The sequence below is a fragment of the Girardinichthys multiradiatus genome, chromosome 2 (genome assembly GCF_021462225.1).
Source record: "Girardinichthys multiradiatus isolate DD_20200921_A chromosome 2, DD_fGirMul_XY1, whole genome shotgun sequence".
Lineage (NCBI taxonomy): Eukaryota > Metazoa > Chordata > Actinopteri > Cyprinodontiformes > Goodeidae > Girardinichthys > Girardinichthys multiradiatus.
In genome coordinates, this window is record NC_061795.1 from 22,004,229 (window position 1) to 22,024,331 (window position 20,103).

A 20,103-nucleotide genomic window follows, 5' to 3' on the forward strand; every position below is an offset into this window, starting at 1 on the left:
TCCTGGTTTGAGGTAGGTCTTTTCAGATTTCCTTGGGATTGTTAAAGGGGCAGGGTTATGTGCAGCAATTGCATTGCACCACTACCAGCGGTAATTGTGGAGATGAGTGTGCAAATGTATAATTTTTATACCATTAATTTGTCACAAAAATTGTGACAAATTAATGGTTTTTAGGCTAGAAAGTATACCTTAAAATCTCATCTGTGCAGTCAGGTTATCAAGAATGAGCCTACTTTGAAATGTTTTTTTGCAGTTTTCGGAGTAGCAGAGCTCCGCTTATAGACCGGTCTGGCTGCTAAGCTAAGCTAACCAGGTGGCAGGACTGGGACGTCCCTACTAACCGCTGCCTGGTTTAGGCCTGGCACACTGGGGTTTTCCGCTAACTGTTACCTGTTTGTGGCGACTGAAAGTGAATATAAAGCGTACCAGAATATAAAATGTAATATCTTTTGCTCAAAATGTTTGACATTTTAAGTTAATGTAGGCATTAATTATACACTGTTTTGCCACAGTTCAGTAAGAAAAATACTTGAATACAGTGCCCCTTAATGATAGAACGAGCTCTTTCACTTTTCTTTGTACATACTTTAAAACATGTACATTTTCCTAAGACTGCCTTTTCATGTAAACCTTTAACATTTTATGCAGGCTGCTCTGCAGGAGGAGAGACCACAGTTCCAGGCTTGGATACAGTTTCCTAGAAGGTCCCAGTAATCATCTTCACCCTTGTGCCCCGCCATCCTCTACTCCACTGTCTCAGCATCTTCTACATTATATAAATATTTGCTTTTGATTAGACAGTCAAGAAAGAAGTATGATAGAAAAAGCTGCACAAGCAACAGGGATAACCTCAGCCATGAGATGATTGTGAAGTGAATCCTATTTAGGAGCTAGGCAAATGTTCAACAGGCAAAACTGAAGCTTGAGTCAATGTTTTAGGAGGCACCACACAGAGATGTATCCAGGATATGGTCTGACTCTCACATTCCTTATGTTAATCCTTTCCTGAACTAGAAACACAGAAGAGGCATCCATGTTGGTTGAGTGTAAAGGATCCGGAGTCCATCATGACTTAGGGAGCTAAGTCATCCAATGGTGTTTATTCCTTGTTTCCTCAGTTCAAACCCTCATTCCTTGCTTGCTTCCTTTCCTAGATATTTTTTTATGGGTTTTATGTGCTGTCATAACTCTATGCTGAATTATTCATTTTCATTACCTATAAGTCACAATCATCTAAATTAACAGCAGTAAAAGCTTTCAATATATCACTCTATGTGTAATTAATCTATATTAGTTTCATTTTTTTATTGAATTACTGAAATTAATTAAATCTTTGATAATACTGTAACTTAGCCATTCAACTAAGAGCACTACATTAACAAACTTTGCTCAGCTTAGCCACAGATTTGGTGGAAAAAGAAGAAATGAAAAAAGTTGCACTCTAAGGTACAATAATTGATAAAGATTTTTGACAAGACCCATATATTTTATCAGTGGATAAGATTTCAAAACAAAACTGTTATAACAAATGAAATGACTCTTGGGAAATAGTAAGACCTTGACATTATAAACTGGATCAATATGATTACTTTGTTTTGCCAATGCCTAAGCAGCACATGTGTCATAATCACAGCTGAACAAGGGACATAAAACTATGCACTTTATAATGTAATTTGTTTAATCATACAGGCTGACAGAACAGTGAGTCAGGCACCGACTTGGAATGAAAACGTACACAAACATATACTGTTGTTTGTAAGTAATGTACATGTAGACATGTTTTGAACTGTTTCTGACACAGTTCACAAACAGGACATCCAGGAGTTTTGAAAACGGCAGCTAAGTCACCATTCTTATTGCTGACATTATGCCTGAGACGTTTCTGCTTCTTTCCATGGCGTTTGTGAGCAAATATAGACGTTCCTTTTTTTTTTTTTTTTACTAAATCAGGCATAGGTTGGTAATATGTTTGTCTTTTCCACACTCGGTATCACTCGCAATTAACCAGTTGGCATGTAGATAACGTGGTTTTTATGGAGATTTGATGACCCTGAAGATGCCACAGTCTTTGTTGCAGTTCTCTGATAGTGAGTTTTTCAATCTCCTTTACCATCCTCTTAACTCATTAGCCTATTGGCCAGTTGCTAAGAAAAAGTTCATCTTTAAACCCCAAAAGAAGCACAAAGTGATGGATAATCAAGTAGAAGTTCCTGAAAACTGATCAACTTAAAAAGTTAAGTATAAATAATAAACGATTCAGTACCTGCTTCAATATAAAAAAAAAGGTAGGGGAATCAATAATTGTGGTAATTAAAAATAGTAATTTCAACATGACCCCTCTCACCCCTGAATAAATGAATTCAAATTAAAGGGTGAATTTTTCTGAAATATTCAGTAGGACATTATGCTACTGAAATAAAGGTTAAATTTAAGATTTTTAATGCCAACAAATGTGTCTGGCATTTTAAAGTCTGCATAAGGCTTCTTATCAAATGATAAACGTACACTGGTGACAAGAACCTGTTAATCTGAATGCAGAAGTTACCTTGGCTCATGGAAGCCTTGGTATGCGTAGTGTCGCAGCAGGGTCCAGGTGATGCCATTGTCTGAAGAATAATGCAACAGAACACCTTCACCCGGCTGATCAGGAGCAGGGCATGAGCTCAGGATGCTACGACTACCAAGGCGCAGAGTGAACTGGAGGTATCTGCAGAAGATCAAACCAAAAAGATGATAAGAGGGAAAATTGGAAGAAACAGTTGATAGTACCAGTAGTTAAAACTCAGATGATATAAAAGATGATAGACTGAAAGGAACTGGTTTTAGGTGACTAGAAATTAGTGTAAGTAGAAGTTCAAGTAAAGCAGGTAAGGCACACTTTGTTTAACAAAAGTATTCATGCTCTTTGATTTTCTTTATCTTTTGCCAGGTTTCTACCACAAGTTTCAATGTATTTTTTGGGATTTTAGATGACAGAACAAAGCAAAGTAGATCATAATTGGGAAGTAGAAGTAAAAGGATACTTGGATAGATTTTTTTTTTTTGTATTAAATATCTGAAAAGTGTTCTGGTGTAAACACTTTTTGGATTACTTGTAAAATGCTGTGTGGGGAGGACTCTGAATGCAGCATCTATATAATGAGACATGGTGGTGGTAGCATCATGCTGTGGGCATTGCTTTCTTCGGCAGCAACAAGAAAGGCATTCAGAGTTGGTTGGAAGAATTGGATGAGGTTAAAGACAAGGCCAACCTTTTTTTTTTTTAGCTGGTAGACTTTAGACTGGTGGGAAGGCTCACCATTCAGAGAGACAGCAACACTTAAAATTCAGAATATCTAAGATCAAAGCATATTAATGTGTCAGAATGGGTCCAGACCTAAATCTTTTACATGGAAATTGATGTTCATAGATGCTCTCCATTCCAATCTGACTAAAAGTTTGCTATTTTGTGACGATATATAAACCAGCAAAAAGGTTTATCTCTACATGGCCAAAGCTAGTATAGACATACCCCAAAAGAACTGCAGCCGCAATTCTAAGAAAAGGTGATTCAACAAATCATTGATTTATTGAGGCTGAAAACGAAAGCATGGCATACTTCAGTGTTGGACCATTTCTCTGCTACTATACCTCCCAGTGTCATCTGATACTATATACCCCAGGATGGTCTGCAACCACAACTCCCAGCAGGAATTGCAGCTGATGGGAAGGGGCGTTGCAGCACTGATGTCACAGTGGGCTATAAAAGGACACTTTTTCCCGCTGGGACCCGAGATGCGGTTACCACGCAACGGAGGCACGCATCTTTCTGGAGAAGAAACTCACACGTGGGTTTTCATTAATTCTCCCTACTGGCTAAAACTCATGAGAAAAAGTTTCTGGTATAAGAAGACCAGTAGACTTTACTTTACCGATCGAAGGCGTGGATTTAACACATAACCCAAGAAAAACCCATGGAGGTTTTCCAAGGAGATGAAATTTTCCTCTTTGTTTTTGTTCCAGTCGACTGCTGATGGTCTGTCATATTTTTAATAAATATTCACGTAGATAAAGAGAAAGTGTTTGTGTTTGTTTTGAGGAAGAGTGATTTGTCTGTCAAAATAAGGTCAAAGTTCCCGCGCCTTCTGTGAAGCGGTTGATTAAACATTGACATCTAGTAATAGTTATCAATTATTACTGAGAATTTAATAATTGTAATTATCAAGGGCTTTGAGCCATAATTACAACACCAGAGGACATCTCTGATTTCGATTCGTAAGTAATGATTTTTGCTTAAGAAATTAATCTTTTTCAAATTATGAATTTAAATTATAATTCTTGATAAATATTAATTAATCAATAATCATAATTCTTACACCAGATATTACAAAAACAAAAACAAATGAAAACCCTGTTTTATTTTCCGTTCAATTAACAAGTATGCCCTACTTTAGGGTTAGCCTGTCATAAAATCCCAATAAAAAACATCGAAGTTTCTTGTAATAAGACAAAATTAGAAAATGTTTTCGAGGCACCACAATGGATAAAATGATTAAAACAACAAGGCCCAATTACATAAGAGGGATAGAAATTAAAAGTAGACACTAAATGTTTTCTTTAAGTGAGTTTAAAACCTTGTAGTTATAAAAAACATGTGACTGCATCTTCTAATAAATATTATTGTTTCTGCAGTTAATTACTAATCTAGCACACTATATTATTTATTCTCATTTCAGTCATCTGCTCCTGGCTCCCAGCTTTATCACCACCTCCAGCTCTCTTTCCTTGGGTTAACCGTGCTTTCACTAGCAGCACAGTTTCCTCTTCCAGGCAGCTGTTTACTTTATCAGCCAGGAAACTGGCATTAAATATGTCCGCCAGTGAGCACAGCTGCATCTGCAACAGGCAGTCAGTTTAACATAATGCAATATTTAACTTCATGTTTCTCTCTCTCTCTCTCTCTCTCTCTCTCTCATAAACATTTTCATCTAGCACTTTAACATCTTCTTTCAGCTAAAGCTTTGCCACAAACCCAATACATCTACAAGTATGACATTAAAACAGGACAGAGAAGTGATGGATCACTGGAACAAGGCAGCTTTTTGGAGCACTTCATCTTAAGACTCCAGTTCTGCTCCTCTGCACGATAAACATTTTACACAGTTTCTGCTCACTTTATATCCACACTAACACTACCTGGCCTGGGAACTGTCAAGCGGTGCAGTGACCAAGTGTCTCCTGCCGTCCCTGTTAAAGACCAGAGCCTTTCCGCTGGCAAGCACTCCGCAGCCAAAGCTGACTTCAGCCCCACGCAGCGATGAGAAGCTGTGGTAGGAGGAGAGACGAGGACTGGAGAAACCTTCAGACAGGAAAGCAGGAAAGGTCTGGGATGCAAGCTCACAAGCTGGTCCACTGAAGCCTGGGTCACATCTGTCCAGAGAGAAAGAGATTTGAGTAAAATGGTAGTTAACGACAGAAATGAGAAATAGAAAGGATAGAAAATTAAAATTCATTAATAAAACATAAAGATAATAAAATCTGATAAATGTTTAATAGAGCTAAAGGCTTTAGATGTTAGAGCACAGTCATTTTGGATTTATTTAGTTTAATAAAAAAGTAGAGTCTTACTTGCAGCCTGTGCGGGAGCAATGTCCTCTTCCAGAGCAGAAACGAAGACAAGCTGGCCCAATATACACTGAAGAGAAACAACGGACCTTCAGACTCAAGTGCTTAAATAGCTTACAAAATCTCTGAGGATTAAGAAAGCATTGCTTAAAGAAAAGAAAATACAAAGAAAAGAATGAGAGGTAATGTGGCTATCCTTAAGTCAAGTCAGGAATTTGGTCAAGCACTTTGCATAAATCTTATGATAATTTGGGGCTTTTAATGATTTAATTGAAATGTTCCTTATTCAGAGTGGACTGATACTTCAACTTATAACTTTGATGATTTTTAAAAACAATAGGTGCACAGGTTTGAATTTACTCTAAATTTTATCTTATCCATGCAGGGTCGACATCAAACATAGATGCTCATATATGTATATACAATTCTTCAAATTTTTGTTAAAATGTCCCTTAGCAAGTCGCCAAGAAAAACAACTGCATGCCTTCTGTAACCAACAGCAAGGTCCTGAAATTATTCTTCTGAAGAAAGACACTATTGTCATGATTCACCTATGTTAGGTGTTTGAGTTTCTTTGTGGATCTGTTTCCTCCCTGATAAGGAACTAAAATAACAGCAACTAAAGAACGTAAAGTTCTTTAGTTGCTGTTATTTTAGTTAATTCATTGTAGATTTAGGTTATTGGTTCAGCCTTTCTCCTTCAGTTGCTCTGCACTGTCCATGCCACCAGTGTGTGGTTGAGATTCTACTTGCTAAACATTAAAACCAAATATTAGGGGGGTATACACTCACCGGCCACTTTATTAGGTACACCTGTCCAACTGCTCGTTAATGCAAATTTCCAATCAGCCAATCACATGGCAGCAACTCAATGCATTTAGGCATGTAGACATGGTCAGGAGGATCTGCTGCAGTTCAAACCGAACATCAGAATGGGGAAGAAAGGTGATTTAAGTGACTTTGAACGTGGCATGGCCAAACTGTTTTGAGCTCATAGAAAGGCAACAGTGACTCAAATAACCACTTGTTACAACCAAGACATGCAGAAGAGCATCTCTGAACGCACAACACGTCGAACCTTGAGGCGGATGGGCTACAGCAGCAGAAGACCACACTGGGTGCTACTCCTGTCAACTATAAACAGGAAACTGAGGCTACAATTCGCACAGGCTCACCAAAATTGGACAATAGAAGATTGGTCTGATGAGTCTCTATTTTTGCTGCGACATTCGGATGGTAGGGTCAGAATTTGGTGCCAGCAACATGAAAGCATGGATCCATCTTGCCTTGTATCAACGGTTCAGGCTGGCGGTGGTGTAATGGTGTGGGGAATATTTTCTTGGCACCGTTTGGGTCCCTTAGTACCAAATGAGCATTGTGTCAACGCCACAGCCTACCTGAGTATTGTTGCTGACCATGTCCATCCCTTTATGACCACAGTGTACCCATCTTCTGATGGTTACTTCCAGCAGGATAACGCGCCATGTCATGAAACACGAATCATCTCAGACTGGTTTCTTGAACATGACAATGAGTTCACTGGACTCAAATGGCCTCCACAGTCACCAGATCTCAATCCAGTAGAGCACCTTTGGGATGTGGTGGAACGGGAGATTCGCATCATGGATGTGGAGTCGACAAATCTGCAGCATCTGTGTGATGCTATCATGTCAATATGGACCAAACTCTCTGAGGAATGTTTTCAGTACCTTGTTGAATCTATGCCACAAAGGAATAAGGCAGTTCTAAAGGCAAAAGGGGGTCCAACCCGGTACTAGCAAGGTGTACCTAATAAAGTGTGAGTGAGTGTATGCATACATCTTTAAGCCTTTGAGTATAATTATGACCCTCTGACCTTTGAGCCTTTTTTACTACATCCTGAAAAGGAACTGTTCAAATGCATCAATAAAAGCCCAAAATAATGTTGCATTTATTAATTAAACTTCTGACTGTAATTCAGTTTTGCCCAGCAGATTCAAAATGTTTATGTTTAAGCCTGCCACAAAAAATCTACAGTTTATCCAATCACATCAACTAATTTTGTACATATTTGAGGGCTTTAAGATGGAGCTTGTAAAAAAAGTGTTTTATTCTTTGATTAGAGGTAGTGAGCAGAAGTCCTTGCTTTCAAACCCCGAATTTGTTTGAATTGTATGTGGCATTCTAACCGTTGTCTATGGCCCACATATTGCCTGTTCCAGTGCCAGACTGCTTCCAGCGAAACCGGGTCGTCTCTGTCAAGGCAGCATTGGGCAGAGGAATAGAGATTCTGGTCCACCTAAACAAACAAAACACACTCTGGTAATAACACTCATCAAATGCATGAATGTATGAAAATTCAGAACATATTAACACAAATGTATACCCGCTGTAGTTGTCTGAGGAATAGATGGTGCTATGAGGTAGATGTGGCCCAGCACAGAGCTCTGGCAGACACTCGGTGTGAAGCAGAGACCAGGAACGACCAAGATTGGTAGAAAACTCCAGACTCACACTAATAGGATGAGGATCAGCTTTGTCTTTATCAAGTTCCTCTATGGTTACTATATTTCATTAGACTGATGAGATGAAAGTGTATCATACCTGTTGGCAGGCTGGTAGGAGCCACAGCCAAGGTTGATGGAGAACTGAGCAACATGCGTGTGCGTGCCAGGCAACACAGGGAGCAGTTGCATAAAATCCACGGCCCACACATGACGGTTAGCGCCTCCATGGGATTGCTGCTCCAAGCAGAACTGTGTGACCGGTGTTTGCAGCTCAGATGGCAGTGCTGCTGATACTACAGCAGGAGTCTGAGGAGGATAAGGGAAAGGATCAGAGTGCAGCTGAAAATTTGATTGTATGCAGACAGTGATATATGACCTGCCTTAAAAGAGAAAGATTTACAAAAGAAAATTGACTGCCTTGCTAAATGTTGTGAATAATTGATTTAATGGTGGTACCACTAAGGTAACAATATTTAGATGTTGAAAAAAAGATGGTAAGATTTTTTATCTTGCAGCTCACAGGAATCAGGATAGTCAGTTGTTTTAAATATTGAGTATTTCAACCTCAACGGTTCAGCAAAAACAAACGAAAGGGATGCTATATAAACAAATAAATTTTGCAATGTTTGCACTCAGAAATATAGTACAGAACACTACAGTGGCAACTGTTATACTACATAGTTGTGAAGTGTGGGGAATATAAAGAAAACTAATTTGGAAAAACATTGTGTTATAAGGGCTTTATTGATTGTGCCAATGTAGTAGTACAAGGCAAAAATAGATATTTTCCCATATATTATTGCTCTCGACTATCAGTCTACGAAAATGTTGATAACTTGATACTACTGATAAAGTTGGAAAATACTAAACTTGTATGTAGGCTTGGACTAGTTTGAAAATATTGCAAGGCTTGATAAATTACACTGTCAGGATTCACCAATGTTAGATGTTTGAGTTCCTTGTTGGTTTCTCCCTGTTTATGTTCTCTAGTTGCTGTTATTTCAGTTTATTTATGGTGGATTAATTTCTTGGCTCATTTTTATGTTTTGATATTTGTTACTTCTCTGGGTTTCTCCGTGTTCTCACTCATCTGTGTTAACTAGCCTCCCTCCTCCAGCTGCTTCACATCTTATCTGATTAGCTCCTCTTGTTCATTGGTCATTTCTCAACCCTGCCTCTGTATTTATACTCTCTGATTTTCATTGCTCGCCACTGGGGCCTACTGTTGACTACCTGCCCCATGTCAACGTTGCCATGCCTGTCTCCTCGCCCATGTTCCGTCTTCTGTATTTTCCGTTCTAAGCCATTTCAGTTCTATTATTAAATTTTCAAGTCACTACGCGGCTCCCATGCTTCTCCTTATACATTGGTGCTACATAAAATCACCCTAATATGAGAAATACAGAGTTTTGTTGTCATACCAGCTGCTATGTTTACATTTTTTATGGTTGTGTTTTATGGGGGATTTAATCTTGGCCCATTGTCCCTAATGTTATAGGTGTGTTCCTGCTCCAACACTCCTGATTCGAATGACCACTTAATTGGCATTACCTTGTCAGCATGCCAATTAAGTGCTGAAGAAGCCTCTGGTGACCCATTCCTTTAAATCAGGTGTGTCAGCAGGGAAACACCTAAGCATGCATCACAGAGGGTCTTGAGGACCATGATTTAGAACCTCTGCTCTATATAAAAAAATTAAATGTACTCTCAATGTCCTGCTTTGCTTAACTTTAAAGAAAGAAATCAGCTATTAAAATGTTTTTATTTTTTGTTAGTTTAGGTATTAAAAAAAATCAAATCAATTTTCATTTCCTCAATAAGATGTGAAGAAGATTTTTTTCAGATATTATGAAAAGGGTCATTAAATGTGATGGAAAAAAATGGGAAGTGGTTTCTTTTTCAGTTTTCCTATAGTTGAGAGCTGTGTCTCACCCTGTAAGATGAGTATGGAAGAGTGTCAAGAACCACACGTTCTCTTCTGCCCTCTGACCTTCCAAACAGAACCACATCATTGTCATGTGACTCCCCTGGATCACAGTCACCACCACCTGCACAAAATACCAGTCAATGTTTTAAAAAAAAACATGATCATCACACATAATTTGGTTTTATATGAAACTACTCCTGGCAGCACACAACAAAAAAAGGTGATGAGTAACTGGAGGAAATATATACCCATGGTAAAGTGGAAGCGTAGGTTTCCATAGGATGTGGTGTCCAGGTACGGAGTGCACACTCTCCTCCGACCCTCTTTCTCAAACACCAGTGCTGCGCCTGACTCAATCTCTCCACACTTGGTCCCGTACATAGCTCCCTCTATGTCCCAGCTGAGTAAAAATGTGAGAACAAAGACAGCTTTTAAACTAAATGATAATTTTAAGCCAAATCGAATACTTAATGTTTGGTATAAAAATTAGGTATTTGTTGTTTATTCATCATATTTATTACTTTGTCTTTAAGGTCATCATAAGTAGGACCACCAACATCCAGTAAGTTTTACACAAAAACAGTCCTGGTCACACCCATTTATTAAAGAGTGACACACACTTTTCTAAACCAACAGAATAGAAAACAATCAAACCTCCAAAAAACAAGAAACTTTGCTTTTCGTTTAACAGGTAAAAAGTGCTTGACCCGTTTAATCTAATTGAGCAGGTAAAAACAAAAAAGTTGACGATTACGTAAATAATTTTTGCTTTTTTTCCATTTTAAATTTTTGTTGTTGTTTAATGTTCTTCAAGAACTTTCAGCCTGGTAATTTTGGTCAGGAGAGATACAGTAAGAGCAGCTAATCTGGACATCCCTACTGTGGAGTTTTAAAAAAGTAAGGATATAAGCTAAAACAAACTAGCTAAACAAACAGACTATGCTGGGTTTTTGGCATGAAAAACCTGAAAAGCGACCTATGCAGGACGCACAAATGTGCCGGGACATATTTCTGTACTGTAGACTTTATAGATTCTCATTAGCCCTGACAGAAGTTTGCTCAGTGTGCCAGCCCAGCTATCTAGAGTTCATCTGACTACCCTCACAGTGTCTATTTTTCTCCCGTTCTCATTCCTGCTGTTACTATCTGTTTTCTGTCTCTGTCACAGTCACTGTTGGGTTAAATAACACTTGAAGCATTGAAGTGTACCATTAACAAAAAGACTTCCTTGGCTCCTTATACATTTGTTCAGCTCACGGTTCCTGATGGGTGAGAGCTTCATGCAGGGCAGCATGTTGGAAAGTAGGTGTGAGGGCGTGGTCCTTCTCATTAATGGAAACACATACTGACAGAGCTGATGCATGAAGCCTGTTAATTACTCCCTGGCAGTAACACTATCCATCACCCCTCTCTTTTTATCTCTGTGACTCATGCAGTGCATCAGACAGTGCTTCCTTGCTCTCTGCTGTCCAGTGTGTGTTTGCCTGTATGGTTGTGCACTCTAAACAGATGGACTGCCATCACTGTAGCAGTCAGAGGTATGCCAATCACCTGTGTGAGTTCCCACGCTTGACTTATGCAGCCCTGCATGTTTCATCACACGACATATGACAAGTGACAGGTGTTGAAGCATTTGAATGTTTGCATATCTGAGTAATCCTGCCAACATAATCCTTTTTCACTTGCAAGCAGTTAAATATAACCCACACTGCAAGGTAACCTTATAAGCAGACCACCAATTCATTATTGATCATATTTTTTGGAAATTAACACCTTATCTAGGTCTTTTTGGCTCCCTCTCTTTACATGCATCAGTCTTATACATATCCTATTATTTAAACGGAAAACATGGAAAATACTATATGAAAAAAACTGTGGTCCTTGCTTTTATTTAGACCTACTTTAAAGGTGGAGTCTCAAAGTCTTCCTCCCAGTAGCTTCTTCCCTCTTCTCGGTGCAAATCGATGTCTCTGGTGGAGGCCAAACTGTGGGCGGCTCCTTCACCACCGTGGAAATACAAAGCATTTCCCTCCGACTGACAGGCATGCTGCTCAATAGCAGTGCATAAAATTACATGCATAAAATAACATTTGCACCATTATAGTTTTTATTCCTCCAAATAATACATAAACAGAACCTAAAGACATTTACAGTGCCTAGCAAAAGAATTCACGTTTTTGCATTTTTTCCAAAGTACCGTCACTGCAGTGCATTTTATTAGTATTTAAGGTAATATCTCAACACATTTAATTGTAAAGAGGAAAGCATATTACAAAGCGCTTTCAATTTGTTTTACAAATAGGAATCTAAAGAGCCAGGGGTTTTTGTATTCCACCCCTTTATTTTGTTACCCATAAATATATCCATTGCAACCAATAACCTTCAACAGTGAAATACAGTTATTCTGTAAAGGCCTGGGAGGTTTGTTAGAGAACAGGATCATGAAGACAGGAACACAGCAGACAGGTCAGACATAAAGTTGTGGAGAAGTTTAAAGCAGGGTTAGTTTTTAAAATAATTTCCTTAGTTTGAGCATCTCAAAGAGCTCCATTTGATTCGACATCCAAAAAAGACCTGCCAAACAAGGACAAGACTAGTCAAAGAAGCAGTCAAAAGGTGCACTGTGATTCTTGAGGAGCTGCGGAAATCTACAGCTTAGGTGGGAGAATCTATTGATCAAGCAACTATTAGTTGTGCACTTCACAAATCTGGCATTTATGGAAGAGCGGCAAGACAAACGTTATTGTTGGAAGACAGGCATGACAAGTCTCAATTGCAGTTTGCCACAAGTAATATAGGAGACACAGCAAATGTGGAAGAAGGTTCTCTGGTCAATGAGATCAATATTGAATTTTCTGGCCTATGCAAAACACAAAACTGCACATCACCCTCAACACAACCTCTCCACCATCAAACATGGTGGTGGAATCATCATGCTGTGGGAATGCTTTATTTGTATTTATTTGGAAAAAAATTTAAAAACTAGGAATACTTTTCTCTTTCACATCACAATTCCCGCACTATTTTGTGTTGGTCTATCAATTAAAAACCAATAAAATACATTTTTATGGCACAATAGCATAAGATTTTATTAGCATACCTTGATGGTTGCTCCGGGGAAGAAGAGCCAGTTTGCTGTGTCCAGGGGATCCAGGTTGTCCTCTATCAGAGGTACTCTGTGAGCAGAATTTACCAGCAGCACATTGTCTAGGCCCCAGCAGGACTCATATCTTTCAGGCCCATGGGGGGTCTCCTGAGACCAGCGGAGACGAATGGCTTCGCTTCTGCAGGAATGTGGGAGTGGTACCAGGTGGATGACAGTGCTGCTATTGGTAGGAGCTCTAAAATAGAGTGACAATATGATGAATAACAGACGGATTTTTTTATGCCATAAAATTTCAGACTTCTAAACAAGTCCATGAGTAAATGTTTAAACCTAAAATCGTACTCTGACAAAACAGAATCATTTTATGATGCCTGTTTGAAAGCTGACAAAACACAGAGGCCAGGAGAGAGGGATTAAAAACAGGTGGATCATCAAGACACAAACAGGAGAGAAATGACAAATTAAGAGGGGGAGGTGTGAATAGGGAAAAGGGAGGGCGGTGTTTATAACAGATGGAAGGACTATGTGTGAGATGGATGAGGCAGGAGGATGGAGAGAAGAGAAAGAAACCTACCTGATCTTTTCCAGTGTGATCCAGTCATCAGAAGTGTTTGCGTTGGCACTCAGGCAGTATGACACCGTGATGCTGGGATCTGAGTAACTGAACCGACAGGTACCTGAGCCTAGGGAGGATAAACACAGAAAAAGGGCACTCAGGTTGGATAAAAAAAACTGTTTACTATCGAGGAAAAACCTAAAAGGTAGCATGGTGAATTTGCCCACTCTTCACTCCAGTATCAAATTGGGAGGTTAAACTGTAAATGGTGTCATGACAAAAAGTCAGTCAGCAGTTTATATGGATTTAGAGAAGATGATGTGTGATGAGGATGGTAAACGACTGAATCCTGTTTGACAGTTGGACTCTCTATGTGTGTGTGTGTGTGTGTGTGTTTGTATATAAACCTAGACTTCACACGCACTATTTTTAAATGTGGAGTCCTTTACATGCTCTGGGAGTAAGGGTCAAAGACTGCTAATGGACTAAGACAGTAAACCCCAACGTCCTCAACTGCCTCCCATCCTTTCTTTTAATCCTCGTTTTTGTTCAACACCGTGTGACGTGTAAAATTAACCAAGCTCCATTTTATGGCAGAACTCCACTACACTTTTTAGTTTAAAGAACTATAGTTTCACAACACAACCCATATTACTTACCTTCAAAGAACATAGCAGCCTGATAGACAAGGGGTTGAGGTTGAGGCCTAGTCTTTATGTACTTTTATTTTTTTCTCCTTGCTATACTCCTTTGAGAACAGGTGTAATGGACATGAAAAATACGCCTCTAAAATTCTTCCATGGCCTTCTCAATGTCTTTCTAGAAATTGTAAATCATTCATTACTGCTACAGGGGGGAGCAGGAGCGAGGACAGTGAACCGGAGAAAGAAATGCTGAAATATGGTTTGTACCAGCAGATTTACTGACATGAAACAACGTAAATGAACACTGTCTCCGTGAAGTAGACAAAGAGGTACTTTGTCCTGCTGGATGGATAGTTTCAACACAAAGAATTACAAAGGTCTCACAAAGTGGATATAAAAAGTTGCAAACCTATTAAAATTTTGAGATGTAAAAGGAAGACCAAAATATATCATTTAAAATGCTCTAGCTTTAAAAATACCTCTGTGAAGGGCAAGAAAATAAGAATCAAAAGACCTCTTACATTTAGAGCCTGATCTTCAAAAGGTTTGTGTGTACAAAACCACACCAAACCTGTTTACATCTGCAAAGCTGATCTATGAACGAGGTGCTAATCGTATTGCATGTGTAAAATCAGCCTTCATTAATATGCAAAACATATGCTCAGAACCCAAACTCGCAAATTTAGGAGGGGGATATACAAATGCAATCATTTATAACCTGCAATGCAATTTATCAAATCTGAAACGGATTGCGGGTGCAATTTTTTCATCTAGATTTAGCACGTTGGAAATGCAGGTACTAACTGGAATGCAAAAATATCTGCTGTCACTGTGGCCAGAAGGAGGCAGAGATTGAATGACAGATGATGGAGAGAGAGAATCATCTGTACATGTGTCAACAGATTTGGGTTGTCAAACATGAAAATAATAAAAATAGATGAGAATAGAGGATTTTATGTAAGACTATCTAAGGCCTGATTTCGAGCCAAAAACAAACAAAAAGCAAGAAATGTATCCTATGATACCTGGCCATACTTTTATTCTCGGGTCTGGATCATTCCAGCACCATTGCTGTCAGTGAGATCATCTGTTGCTGAACACGCACAAATGTGATCATGCAAATGTGTGCACATAACTAATCAAGCGTTCACAGCCTGTCAGCTGTAATTGCACATCATGTGATGGACCCACTGTACTTTGATGTTGATAATATATTTATTAGGAAAGAAATAAAGTCATTATAAGGCATATTAAATCCTTCATTTGCAAAATGGATGCTAAAATCACTTCGTAGCAGGTGAAAAATCACCATTTTAAGGCGGCTTTTCCATGTGGTGAGAAAGACCTTGTCACTAAACAAAACAAATTGCATTATTGACAGTAACATTGTAAAATTGCAGAGTTTGATTATGTTCTTTGAATGGGAACATATGCCAGGGGAGGGTTTATACAGTGAAAAATGAATTTGTATCACCAAAAAAAAAAAAAAACAATTTAAACAATCAAACACGTTGTATATCGTTAAAATAGTGGCAAAACAAAATGTTTGATTTAAATCCTTTGCAGGACAATGAGATGAAGTTATGTTTTAAAATGAACAAAACTATAACATACCAACTCCTATAACAAACTATTTTTATGTTGCTGTTTGTACGTTCAGGCTTGATTATTGTGGCTGTTTATGATAGACTCTGAACTCTTTAGACATATACTCTAAAAACAAAAAAGAACACAATGTGTCTCTGAAAAAAAATAAGCTCAAGGGAGGCAAACCTTTAAAAAATTCATTGACAAACATATTTGTCTGTGTGCGCTCCTATGGTGCCGTCAACCTAGACCAACTGCTCCAAGTGCGCACTGATGAGCTGGTCACAGCTCTGCCCTCCTGCGCAATAGCCCATAATCCAATATTTTTGATTAAAGGAGAAGCAGGATGTAGTCTTTGCCTCACTGGGTCCATTCAGACCACAAACATAAAGCATCTACTCACAGAACAACTTCAAACTCAGCCTTCTGCATGCAGCCTCTTGCAAGGGCAAGAGAGGAGGTGTTTCTTCCAAAGAAAACATCCAGGCCTGACTAAAATTACCACAAACCTTATGAGAGAATGTCCCTTTTTTGGGAACAACTAGAATATTTGACAGAAAAAAAACAATACCCATAACCAAACATGGTGGTGGCAGCATCATGTTCAGGGGTTTCTTTTCGTCAGATAAACAGGGGTTTTGTAAAGAAGAATGAAATTATAAATAGTTTCAAATGCCAGTCAGTTTTGTGCCAAAACTGTCAGGTGTCTGCAAGAAAGCTGAAGGTAGGTTGCATTCTTCAGTCTTAGAGTGAGTCCAAGGATACCTTAAACTCAGTTAAATCACCAGAAGAAAATGTATGTCCTGAAATAGTCTAGCCAGAGTCCAGATATAGCCTGTGGGATGATCTGAAGAGGGTTGTGGACAAGAAATAATCTTGCAATCTGAAAAAGTCCTTTTTCAAAGTAGAACCAACAAATATGCAAGGACAAGGTGCCACTTGCTGAAAGACTTCTACCAAAGCAATTCAGTGCTGTAAGTCAGTCAAAATGTGCTTATGCAACTTTACTATCGTGTCATTTTTTTACACTGCAAAAGCTATTTTAATATCCCCTGTATACACCAGTGTTATAAAATAACTGACTATATGCAATGTGTTTTTGCGAAGCTTGTTGACATTTGATACTCACCCAAGGCAAACTGGAGGACTGAGGCTGTGCTGGTGTTGAGAGTGACTGTGGTCTAAGCAGGACAAACACAATGTATCTTTAAATTAGAACCATCTCCCAATATAAGTCACATTTCTAAACATGTGCCTATATATATTATATTTCAAGGATGTATATTAAGTGAAATAAGCTGTCAGTGTAATTGCGGTGCTTGAAATCGCTGAGTTTTTATATATGTAATAAATCTTTTCTGTTTGGGGTTTATGATGTAAAATGTAATTCTGGGGTAATTTGTGAAATTTTAAATGTTAAAGATTCAGTCACAGAAATGTTTTGTTATTTTTTTATTGTAAAAAAAAAGTTTTAATCTGTTGTGGTGCTTTTAGCTTTTGATTGCATTGAAACTGCTTATTTGTCTTTGCTTAAAAATGCTTGTATTTCTGGATTAATATTTTTGTTGCAGTTGATAGAAGAGCTGCCAGGGTGCTGTTCAAAACATCTGGAACAGTGACAGACAAAGCAGCTGCTTATCATAGAAGTAAACAGAATCATGAGGCACTAAACTCTTCTCTGAAGTGGGAAGCATTAATCTCTCACAGCAAAACAAACTGTTTAAAATCCACTTTGCAGAGACAAAGCGAAAAAGAAAGGATGGATAAACATTTATGACTCTGTGTGTTATATAAATCTACTTTAATATTGTCATATGATCTTCAGCCTTGTAGCTCCAACATGCATGTTTACATGGAACAATGCACATGCTATTTAAAAACCTTTGTTTTAGGCCTTAGCATACTGGAAACTTTGGAAACTAAATGTCAAAATCACCATCGAGAGTGAATCCGAAAATGGTAATTCAATGAAAGAAATGAGAGGCTAAGGTAAAGTTGCGATATTAAAATATTTTGCTTCAAATAATTAAAATGGATCAAAAAAGTAATGAAAAACAATTTGACGTCATGCATCTACTTAATTTTTTTTTTTATTTCAAACTGGTAACCAGGATTTAAACCATAAATAAGGGCAGAACTAGTTTTTTTTACAGATTGTTATGGCCTAATATACTCAGACAGACCAAATGCAGATGCATGTTAATATATTTGCAAAGAGCATATGACTATATGATGTTATCATTTTTTTAGTTAATGAATAATTACATATTTAATTAATTTCGCTTCTTATCTGATTGTTCATCTTAATTTTTTTTTTAAACTGATGTTGAATTTGAGATTTTAAGTGAAATAGTAGAGCACTAGGATATTTAAATTTAAAATTCTACTGTTGTTACATCTAGCTTGTTGTAACTTAGTGCGGATGTGGTTGTGGCCACTTGGTGGGTGGTTTGGATCTATAGTCAGTGGGCCATAAAATATGCAGTGGTTGCACATGTGGTCAAATATGGTAGTTACCAGCTCTCGCTCTCCAAAGTGCTCACAGAAAGTGACTGCTCTACCATGCATCAGCACACCACACTGTTCTCCAACCTCACAGTTACTGCACTCCGACCTGTGAAGAGATCAGGGTTCAGAAAAGATAGAGCAGAAACATATTAAGAGCAGAGCTAAAATGTCATTATCTTGGCTATGTATACTTGCTGTTATTTTGTACAGCGCTTTGGTCTAGCTGTTTGTTTTTATAGCTCTGTAAATAAAGTTTGGATTGGACCCAATATATTGTGTTAACATTTTTAAAGGTAAAATAAATTAAATCATATGTTCTTTGCTTACAAAAATGTGTGCTACTTTGCATTATTATATCACACAAAATCCCATTGTAATACATTAAAGTTTGTGTTTGCAACTTGACAAAATGTGAGTCAAGACCAATATGTATGGATACTTTTGCAAGGCATTCTCAGTATGCTCAGGACATATAGCCACACAATTGTGGTCTGCTTACAGTTTGTCACAAAAATGAGCTTAAGGACCCTTGAAAAAGGGTACAAAGGACTAAACCATTGCCACACATGGCTGAGTGCACCTGGAAAACTCAAGTGGCTCTCAGACTGCAAGAAGAACTGAAACCTTTCCACCTACCATATGTTAGGGTCTAAATCTCCTTGAATGTTGGAGTCAAAGTCGTCTCGTAGCACAGCATGTTTTGCATGGAGCTCCACTATAAACATACAATACACAATATGCTCACTGTTAAAACTACTGTCTATGACACTTTGTAGAGAATATTATTTGCTGGATTATTGCTGTAATTGAAATTACATCCTGTAGTGAAATTCAGACTCACCGAGATTAGGTCTCAGAGGGGACTCGGTTGGAGCTGAAACAGATAAGAGCTGTTAGGTAGGTCATCGTAACACCATGCACAAACAGATAAAGCCAAATGTCATTTCTAGGCATAACTTGCAGATAGTTGTTGCATGTGGACACAAACAAAGCTGGAAAGTACATATACAAACAGACATGTGTCCATGCTAATATTTGTCCCAGCACACACAACCAATGTATATTTGCACAGTTTGCAACTTTAACTGTACTCTTTTAGGATGTGAGAAGAAGAAAAAGTAGCCAATCTTACATTATATCTGAGTAAAACAAAGTTTCTCTGTGTGTTCCCAAAGTTTCCCAGCTACTGATGTTAATTCATTTCAGTAATGAAAGGCTTGGCTGCTATGATTAATGGTTCAATGGCAATTAACCACCATCCTCCCCAGAGGCGACTGTGCGCTGGGATCTGTGGCCCCTGCCCAGCAAACACTCAGCCATCAATCTCTCCCAGGGGACAGACAGCTCTGAGAAGACGCAGGAGGTAGGAAGTTGATGAAGGGGTGGGGGCTCTGAGTGTTAGATCTTAATGAATCAGCTGTAAGTTACAATAATCATTCTAACTCAAATACAGAGAACACTTGGTAGAAAAAAAAATCTAATTCCAGTTTTTTTGCTGAATAATTTGCATAGGGTACTCCACAAAAAGGATTTAAACTGAAGAAACCAAAGTGAAGAATACTGGCAGAATATCTTATATTTTACAGGTGATAGTGCACATTAATCAGCCAGAGTAGACATGCAGGGTTAACCTCATATGCAGTCTCTGGAAATGTGGTAAAAAAAAAATAAACAAATTCTAAAAC

General features: G+C 38.3%; 1 protein-coding gene across 2 annotated transcripts in view; it reads right to left on the reverse strand.

Annotated features, from left to right (window-relative positions):
- The window catches only part of reln (reelin), a 146,943-nt gene that overhangs the window by 44,390 nt on the left and 82,450 nt on the right, over window positions 1-20,103 (reverse strand). For both annotated transcript variants that reach the window (XM_047392115.1, XM_047392107.1), the window contains exons 5-19: window positions 19,260-19,292; window positions 19,055-19,133; window positions 18,428-18,524; window positions 17,040-17,091; window positions 13,698-13,806; window positions 13,118-13,358; window positions 11,919-12,064; window positions 10,266-10,417; window positions 10,023-10,138; window positions 8,188-8,396; window positions 7,970-8,098; window positions 7,773-7,882; window positions 5,608-5,674; window positions 5,176-5,409; window positions 2,546-2,707 (exon numbers count right to left, since the gene is read on the reverse strand). In XM_047392115.1, the coding sequence (XP_047248071.1) occupies window positions 2,546-2,707; window positions 5,176-5,409; window positions 5,608-5,674; window positions 7,773-7,882; window positions 7,970-8,098; window positions 8,188-8,396; window positions 10,023-10,138; window positions 10,266-10,417; window positions 11,919-12,064; window positions 13,118-13,358; window positions 13,698-13,806; window positions 17,040-17,091; window positions 18,428-18,524; window positions 19,055-19,133; window positions 19,260-19,292 (1,936 nt within the window). The remainder of the gene's footprint in view (window positions 1-2,545; window positions 2,708-5,175; window positions 5,410-5,607; window positions 5,675-7,772; window positions 7,883-7,969; window positions 8,099-8,187; window positions 8,397-10,022; window positions 10,139-10,265; window positions 10,418-11,918; window positions 12,065-13,117; window positions 13,359-13,697; window positions 13,807-17,039; window positions 17,092-18,427; window positions 18,525-19,054; window positions 19,134-19,259; window positions 19,293-20,103) is intronic.